Here is a 9710-nt window from a genome sequence, read left to right on the forward strand (position 1 = left end):
GCGTTAAAAAACCAAAATCAATTATCAATGGCTTTTTTTTAATTAATATTCAATTTGAATTTATTTTTGCCATCGATATTTTGAATTTAAATTAGCAAATAGTATAATATAATATTGTTCAAAAAGAGTTTATCTAGTCCCAACTAATCAACAAAAATAAAGTTGACTAAATATGCAAGACAAATACAATAAATTTATCGCATTGAATTAAGTTGGATAACTTCTGGTAAATTATTTGCATATACATGTATATAATTATAGCTGGTAAAAAAATATATATTAATTTTATGACTATTTATAAATTATAATTTTTGATACGAAGGAAAGTATTAAAAAAAACAAAGCATTGGTCACGATAATTAGACCCAAAGGACATATCTTCCCTCTCTGAATAGTGGGCATCGAGAGGCAATGATTGAGAAGCAATAGAAGAGGGGGAATCAGCTCGTAACAAAATTATGGTCATTTACAGAAAAATAATATATTAGAAAATTTGCCCGCACAGAGAGAAAAGGAGGGAGAGAGCGAGTGAGATTGTGAGAAGAGGTTTTCGGTGCAAAGCGAGAAAGGGAGCGAGAGAGAGACAGATATCTTTATTCTTCTTCTTCGCGCGGCGGAACCCTAGCAAGCAGCGAAGTGAGCCAGCCCTCTGGGGCGTCGGAAGATCCGGGCTTGGTCGGGGAACATATAGTCAGGAGAGGGAAGGTGGAACAGAGGATGAGTAGCAAAGGAGGAGGCAACAATGGTAAAGGTAGCAATGGGATATCGGGGATTCCAACGGCGTCGAGGAAGATGGTGCAGAGCTTGAAGGAGATTGTCCATAATTTCCCTGAGCATGAGATCTATGCGATGCTTAGAGAGTGTAACATGGACCCCAACGAAGCTGTTAGTCGCCTCCTCTCCCAAGGTTCTCTCATCAACGATTTATACTATTTCCATGTGTTTGAGATCATTTTATATTTCATTTTTCTGGTGAAGTTATCGTTTGCCGCCTATATGATAATCTAATTTAAGCATTTGTTACGGTTTATTCTGGGCGTCGGGGAATTTGGTCTCGGTCCAAGCTCTAATACTCTTTAAGAGCTTCTTGAGTGGAGTTTATGGGGTGCTCGAGAAATAAAAAAACTTTTTTGCCTGCAGTTTTGAATTTACATGACATGCTTTTCATTTTTAAGTTTACTGAAGCTGTGCAGGTCTAACTTTAACTTTCTGGTTGTTGGTTGGAATTCAAGTTACATGCTTTACATCGCTCTATATATTCTATCTTGCGTTAAACATATCTTTTACCCCTCCTCTCTCAGCTGGAGCAACGGCAGTTTCATTGATCAATAGGATCCGTCTGATTCTTATCTGGCAAAATAAGAATTGAATAAATCTAAAAATAAATGAAGTGTGACAAATCATTGATCTAGAGCTTCTTGTTTGTCTTGTTGTCGTAGATACCAGCTAAGTCTCTTTGTCACATTTAGAGATGTAAACTTAGATTTTATAGATAATAAATTGGAGACAAAGTGGTCAGAAGGCTGGTGATATATCACTTGCTTATAGTATTTGGATGGCTTAATTTCTAATCTTAAGTTTATGAATTGTGTAGATCCTTTTCATGAGGTGAAGAGCAAACGAGAAAAGAAAAAAGAGGTGCGTCTATGCGAGAAGCATACGTTTTATTCACATTGTTTAAAATTTAATTTGTGCACGGCAATTCGTCTCTTATATTATCAAGAGGGTGTACAGTAACTGGTTTTGCCGTTTGTTTTTATTTAACTTTGTTTTCTTGGGCGGGGGTCATATTTGCTCGGATTTATAGATAAGTACGTGTGCTGGAGAGTAAATCCTCAGCAGGGTAATTTATAGATATGCTTATTGTTTTGCCGATGGATGGAAAGAGGGACTTTTGTTATCCTCGTATTTCTATCTTTTTTTCTTCTCATTTTGATGTTATATGGTTTTCTTCTCTTTTTTACCTGTTCTTGCCTTGTTGCTTCAGAGTAAGGACACAATTGATACCAGGTCACGTGGGACAAATAACACATCTAGTCGTGGTGGCAGGACTGGCACTGACCGTTATGGGGGACGTAGTGGCACCAACCAACTAGGTAGTAATGGTATGTGGATGGCGGGTGCTATTTTCTTTTACTAGTGTCAGACATACTGCTACTCAATTGCTGCAAACTTTAAAATTCACACGAAGTTACAACTTAATTTCCCTTAACTTTTGTCCTTTCTGGAGGTCAGACTCTGGTCTCCTGCAGGGAAAACCTTTGCACAAGAGGGAAAATGGAACACATGTTTATGGAGGCTCTACGCCTTCTGCATCCAGTAGTGCAGGGAATAATGTCAACCGGTGGCCATCCTCCTACAGGTTTGTTTACCTTTGTTTTTATCTGAGTTTGGGTTTGGAGGAGAGCACTAATTAACCATGTTTATTACACCCTTCTTTTTCCCCGCCCCCCCTCCCTAAGGCTTTGTGTGCAGCAGGAGGATACTAATACTACTGGTTTTTGATGCCAAAATGTAGTCATTCTACACACCTTTTCAGTTTTCCATTTTAAATGTTCACTATGCATGTGCATTGAATTTTGTAAATGATGATCTTTTTTATTTCTAGCCTTTAAATGAATATCTTGGCATAATCTTACTGTGCTATTTACTTTCTGCTTCTTGCAACTTACTTTCATGTTTATGATGTTGAAGCTCATGTTCGACTTTTTTTTTATTTTTTTTATTTTTATCTTTGTTTCAAATTAAAGCAATTATTTTTTCACTGAGTGAAACTGTTTTTGTAATTTTATAAAATGGGATGTGAAATGCTATTGAGAACACAATTTGGTGGTGGTAGGCATGTATGATAACTCTGTATCCAGTTTATTTTGGTCTTGTCAATTTTCAATATTTTTTCCTTGTTATAGGGTACTATAAAATGGATTTCTTGAATTTGTGGCTAAACAATGCAGTATCTTTATCATTCTCTATGTTTAAAGCGCCTGATGGGAATATGTCACATTAATCAATGGAGCTTCTATGGCCGTTTGATGCCTGGAAATCGAACCCACTATATATATGTGTTTGTCTGTGCCTATGCTCACACTCACAACTAAATGCCACCACTTGCCTGGGTTAGCGGTGTATGAAACTAATTATGTTCATTTGCTGCTCCACAAGTGTTAACTTGTTAAGTCGCAATAGGTTTATCCAACTCATGCAAATCCCCCCCTCCTTTCAATTTGATAGATTGATTGTTATTGTATTCTCAAACAGTTGGTTCCAGATTACTGTGAATGCACATTGAGTTTGGGGAGGGAACAATGAAAATGTTGGGCAGATATTGGCTGAAAATTGGCTTTACTGAATTTTAATTTGCATTTTTTCTTGTTATTGTCTGGATTTGGCTGTTCTTTTAGATGTCTTGGGTGGCACATACAATTAGCTGTCTTTTTAAATGTGATTGCAAGCATTTAGGCACCAATCTCATTAGAATTAATAAACGGGGAAGATATTATTCTCATGTGCTGTTGTTCTATATTGCAGTGATTCTGTGGCCACTGAAAATAATAAAGTATGTGGCATAGGCGTGGTTGATGGGCTATCTTCTGCATCACATCGTGCTGGATCGCATTCTGCTTGGATGGGGAGCTCTGGCCAAATGTCAATGGCTGATATTGTTAAAATGGGCAGGCCACAGGTTAAGGCTTCCATGCCTAACTCTTCTATCCATAGTAGTAATCATCAAAATGTTTTGGCTCCTCCAGCAGCATCGCATCACAATTTGCATCCAATGCAAAATCATGCTCCAAAGGTTTCGGAGACAAACTATGATCAAGACTTTACTCTAAGCCAGAGTGTCTCACAGAATAATGAATGGCCTTCAATTGATCACCATCAAGCTGTTAACGTATCTTCCGTTGTTGATATGCATGCAAATTCTGATCTCTATGCAAACTCATCTAACTTGGGTGAAGCTAATTGGCAGCAGACATCCCACTTTGATGAACATGTCGATGGAGGTGGTCCTGTTGAGAATGCAGACAATGTTGAGCCTGCTTCAGTGTCTGCTAAAAGCGTAGCAGACGAGAATGTTGGAGGTGCATCTTTTGATGGCAAGTTGTACAAGGATTTAAATTCTTATCAATCTCACTGTCATCCTTTTGATAATAATGAAGGTGGTCCAATGCTTTATGTTTTGTACCGTCTTTACAATCTTGTTCTACCTTTACATCTCTTGAAGTATGCGTCTGCTAAAGAATTCTATTGTAGAGAGTGAAGCATGTATGAATGAGGACAATTGAGCTAGTAGTAATTAGAGCACTGATTTCTGGACGGAACTGGCATGAAGTTACCTAATTTTCATTTGTGATGTCTCTCGTTCTATGCATATGTGAGGTTAAGCAAATAGATGCAGGGTATATCTAAAACCATTATAGGTTAAAACAGCAGGAGGAGCTATTCTTGTATTTTCCCTTTGATGAACTCATCTAAAGTAATTATTGTTTTAGCGGTTTTGTTCTTTTTCCCCCTCCCCCTCCTGTGTGAGTGGTGAAGGTTGGGGATTTGGATCTTGTTATTGTAATACAGTTACTGTCTGAAGCTCATAACTGCCTGTGATTATGATAATTGTGCCTGCATAAAGTGTCCCCGTCTTGAATTCTTAATTTCTGTCTGCCAGCTGAAAATGGTATTTCATCAGTGGCTGCAAACATGGAGAAGCTAAATTTGCACCAAGATGATCAGGCGTCAGAATCAGAAGAGGGCCATCCGTCTGTAGTGATTCCAAATCACCTACAACATCACCATCCGGAATGTTTGAATTTGAGCTTTGGAAGTTTTGGATCCGGAGCTAATGCTGCATTTTCTGGATCCGGGCAATTTGCTTCTAGGCCCTTGAAAAACGACTTGGAGGAGGCATCTGCAACAACAGATGCTTCAACAATTGAGCCTTCAGATGCAAGGTATGTCGCTTTGTGATGATGTACTTTAGTGCAGTTTTCTGTCTTCCAGGGTTGTCTAAACTCTCGAGGATTTTGTTTTTGGGGACAGGAATTCTGACTATTATGGAGATGAACATCTTACTACTACTTCAGATGGAAATTTGGTGCATAGAACTGGTGTAGGGGCTGAAACATATGAATCTCCTTCCATTTCACAACCAGAGGTTTTAAGTTCCACACCGGTTGAAACTGCTCCAGGAAATCAATATTCATTTCCTCAATCTTCACAAGGATTTACTTATGAAAACACCCAGCAACCAGATGTCACGTTTCCTCATTCACAGACAAGTTCACAGATGCAAAACCTTGCTCCCTTCTCTAGTGTTATGGTAAAGTACATACAATTGAAGATTCATGAAGCTGCATTATAACATATTTCATAGTTGGGTTGGGCCTTATTCTGCGTCTTCTATGAGTTCCAGTTCCAGTCAATTTTACAATGACATGATGAGATACTTTGCCGTTAAAATTTGCAGAATCTTTTATTTCTATTGCTATGGTCTATGAGGTGAATCAATTTGACCTTGTGTCGCAAGAATTTGAGTTGATTGTATAATTTGATAAAAGCTGATTTTAGGATTCCACTTCTCCCAAACTGCTTTGCTAAATAAAATCTGTCTACAATCTAACTATAGCGTAGTTTGTCCCATAATACAGTGCATCCATTTCTTCTGTTGTCTTAATGTGGTTATAACGATTGGTAATGGTTTAGTTTTTTTTCTTCTATCTTCCATTTATATTGGTCAATCCTACACCACACCTAAATTTTAGTTTTGAGCAGGCATATACAAATTCCTTGCCGAGCGCATTGTTGTCTTCAACAGTTCAAACATCAAGGGAGGATATCCCATACTCACCCTTCCCTGCAGCACAGTCAATGCCGGCAAAATATAGCAACATTGCATCTTCAATTGGTGGTCCCACTTTATCAGTTTCAGAGGTGCGTTTCTGCTTTAGCGTATTTAAATCTCTGTATAGTGAGGCATCCTTGATGAGCTTCCCATAAGAGTTTTTTTTTTGTTTTTGTCAAGCTAGAAATTTTTTTTCATTTTATTTAAAAAATTGTTTATATCAAAAGACTGACCGATTTTTTATTGATGTTTGTCATTTTTGTCTCCACTTTCCGTTATTCTCCTCCTGTACTTGGCTTGTCATCCAGTGGTGGTCTTTTACTTCCTACAAATATGTTACAAAATAATCTTATTTGCTTATGCTTCACAAAGTATCCATTCTTTTCGATTTCTACAGGGTATCTGAGGTTTTTTTTTTTTTTTGGGGGGGGGGTTTTAGATTTATTACTCTCTCTGATAGAATTGTGACTTCTAGTAGGAAGAAGAGTGGAATGGATGGGACCCTTGAAAAATAAGCATCAGACATATTCTTGAAGGGTCCGAAATGGTGAAATTGTTGAAATGATGGGAAAGGAATTACTAGGGAATGATTGACCTAATGAATCAACCATATGTGACGGTGAGTTGGAGGAGTGTGGTGAAGTTAGTTAGCAGGGAACATTTAGGTTTTGTTGAAGGAGGAGTCAAGGAGAAATCTGCTTACTTGGTGGAGTGACTCGAGTGGTCTAGCCTCTTGCAAACTAAGAGTTCCTTCTACTCTTGCAATTTCTCTTGTGTGCTTGCTGCTGCTGCTTTACTGCATGAATTTTCTTTTGTGCTGTTCCTGTTTGCTGGTTTATGTTTGGTAGTTGAATTTCATCCGCACACTGTATGTACCTGAAATTCACTGTGCCTTTGAGGATAAATTTCATACCATTTGATTATATAGGCTTTATGTGCTGGTTATCTTTGTAAATGAATTTCCCATTCATTTTCCTGTGTGCTGTGTGTTCCTGAATTTCATTCATTGTCTTTGAATGTCATGGGTCGACTCCTTTTTTTTTAACTTTCGTTAATTCAATGATGGGAGCGTTTCGGTCATGTTTTGGTATTACTATCGAGCATCAATCCTAATATTGGGTTTTTATGCATGTTGATGTTTGTAAATGACCATTTAAATTAAAAAGCTTTGTTAATGTTCAGGAATAATTTTACTTTAATACCTGCCCCTTATATGAGAGCCCTTTGGGCTTGAAATGTGAATAAAGCAAAGGCTAACATACCTTGTGCGAAAATTTAGTCTGAATTAGGAGGATGGGAAGCAGCAAGGATGTAATTTTAAGCCCGTTTGGTTATATAGGCTTTGATATTACATCAAAGACCTTTTCATTTTGGAAGCTTGAGCTGTTATGTTAATGCCCATGAATTATGTTATTGTGGCCGCTAAGAACTTTTACGGCTAGATTGCATGACTTGCTTGTTCAAATCAACTTTGAAGTCCTATTCCGTGTTTTTTTTTTTTAAATAGAAAGCGCAAGACTCTTTAAGTTTTGTGGTTTCATCCTGATATTTCTGTAGCGTTGGCCTAGTGACTTGTGATTTTGATATGCCTATGATAAAGCATGCTTACTTTCCTATTTAATGGAGTGACGTTCTGGGTAATTGTTAATGTTTTGACATAATTGCTGGATAAATCTTTTCATTCGATTCTCAGTGCAACTGTAGAGCATGTCATTAAATTTGTGTTGCTCATCTGCTATCGCATTTGCTGAGTCAGATATTTGTATAATTTATTTTTTGGGTCTAGGAAAGAGGGTGACTTCACGAATTGAGTCATCTGATGATTTATCCATGTTGATATGCAGGCTCTAAGAGCAAGCAGCATCTCGACACCTCAACCTAACCCACAACAATCCTTGCCTGGTGCTGGCATTGCCACTGGACCTGCACTTCCTCAACATCTTGCTGTGCATCCCTACCCCCAACCTACGGTTCCTTTGGGACATTTTGCTAATATGATAAGCTATCCATTCTTGCCTCAGAGCTATACCTATATGCCTTCAGCATTTCAGCAGGCTTTTGCTGGAAATAGCACATACCACCAATCTCTTGCAGCAGTCCTTCCACAGTATAAAAACAGTGTTTCTGTCAGCAGCTTGCCCCAGTCAGCAGCTATTGCATCTGCATATGGTTTTGGAAGTTCCAACAGCATTCCTGGTGGGAACTTCCCCTTGAATCCACCTGCTGCTCCCACTGGCACAACGATTGGCTATGATGATATTATTAACTCACAGTACAAGGACAATAATCATTTGATATCGCTGCAGCAGGTACAAAGATCTTTAGCCTAAAAATGCTTTACCTTAATTTAACCGGCTTTCATTATCGTGACATTTTTAAAATTTTCTTGTGTTTGTGAGAAACTGTAGCGCTCCCCTCCAGTCTCCAATCCCCCCCCCCCCCAAAAAAAAAAAAGAATGAATGAATGGAAGAAAAGAAAGAGCTAAGGTTTTTTCCTTCTGTTTTGGAGCTGTGTTTCTTACCTCGGAATTCATATGAGCGATGTATTTCTTGTTTTGCCAGAATGATAATTCTGCCATGTGGGTACATGCACCTGGCTCCCGAACAATGTCTGCAGTTCCAGCAAGCACATATTACAGCTTTCAGGGACAGAATCAGCAATCCAGTGGATTTCGGCAAGGCCAGCAACCGTCACAGCATTTTGGACCTCTAGGCTATCCTAATTTATACCATTCTCAGACAGGTGTTTCTCTGGAACATCAGCAGCAGAATCCTAGGGAAGCATCCCTTGGCGGATCTCAAGGCCAACAAGCCACCAAGCAGCCCCAGCAACTATGGCAAAACAGCTACTAATCCTATGTCCCCTGGTTTTTCAGGGTCTGGGTGACTTAAAAAAGTGGCCAATCAGGGGCGTTATGGTCTAATAATTTAAAATGTATCATTATTTGGTCTAAAGAGGCCTTGACTGGCTGCTGCCCTGTGCCACGAGGTTGTATTCTACACCACTACTGTCGTGATGTTTAACGTAGGAACTAAGTGTGCTAATTTGGTCTACTTTGTACGTTTTTCAACCTTTATACTGTTCTCTTACTGGTTATAGTGGAAAGTTCTTTGCATACTGCCCTATCCACCGTCTTCTCGGGTATTGTAGCCATAAACCTGCAAGGTACATAACTTGTTATAGCAGAATTAGAGCAATTCACTACGAACGGGATCTTTTCGAGTTGTTTCAGGTAAAATGAGGACAGAAAAAGGAAAGACTCACTTCTATATAATCTGCAAGAATGCTGATGAGCTCTATACCTCTTATCTAAAATGTATTTCAAGGGATTTCTGCTCCTACTGAGGGAAGGGAATAACCTTATTGCAAACTTAAATTCCTCAATTTCTCAATAAATACCCGGTATTATTGGCCAGAAACTAAATGAGTATATTTGACTACTACTTTCTATTAAGACTTTATTTAATTTTTATTTTGGTCTTAAATATATGATTTCAATCCACTTCGTCTTTTATATTTATATATTTTTTTTCAAAATAACTCTTCTAACAATAATAGTTCTAGTCATACATTTGATTAGCAAGGATATTTTAAGAAATATAATACCTATTTAAGACAAATAACTAACTCAACTTACTACCTTAATCTCTTCAAATTAGTCAACTGGTTCTTGTAATTAGAACAAGAGGTAGTATTATATTTGGTGGAGGAACTATTGTTTAAATAATAATAATAATTGTTGGACACAAGTCAAACAAAATTTATATTTATATAGCCCTAAGAGAAAACTAGCGGTTAAGAATGATTTTGATGTAAGTTTTGGCATAAGGATTTCATTCAATTGTATGGTAAGTTTTCTTGATAAATTCATTC

General features: G+C 37.9%; 1 protein-coding gene across 3 annotated transcripts; it reads left to right on the forward strand.

The window, feature by feature from the left end:
• The first annotated feature begins 507 nt into the window (after positions 1 to 507).
• Positions 508 to 8976, forward strand: LOC114722827 (GBF-interacting protein 1-like). 3 transcript variants are annotated; one of them, XM_028908933.1, is made up of 10 exons: positions 508 to 907; positions 1595 to 1638; positions 1988 to 2105; positions 2236 to 2362; positions 3529 to 4160; positions 4664 to 4946; positions 5035 to 5314; positions 5767 to 5925; positions 7681 to 8145; positions 8399 to 8976. In XM_028908933.1, the coding sequence occupies exons 1-10, from the start codon at positions 718 to 720 to the stop codon at positions 8687 to 8689; spliced, it is 2589 nt and encodes an 862-aa protein (XP_028764766.1). In that variant the 5' UTR covers positions 508 to 717; the 3' UTR covers positions 8690 to 8976. The 3 variants fall into 3 exon arrangements, with proteins under 3 accessions (XP_028764766.1, XP_028764768.1, XP_028764767.1); XM_028908935.1 differs by having other exon boundaries at positions 3529 to 4097; positions 8399 to 8846; XM_028908934.1 differs by having other exon boundaries at positions 1988 to 2096; positions 8399 to 8846.
• The last annotated feature ends 734 nt before the right edge of the window (positions 8977 to 9710 follow it).

This window comes from Neltuma alba, unplaced genomic scaffold (assembly GCF_004799145.2).
Source record: "Neltuma alba isolate B1F8T4 unplaced genomic scaffold, ASM479914v2 tig00012116_pilon, whole genome shotgun sequence".
NCBI lineage: Eukaryota > Viridiplantae > Streptophyta > Magnoliopsida > Fabales > Fabaceae > Neltuma > Neltuma alba.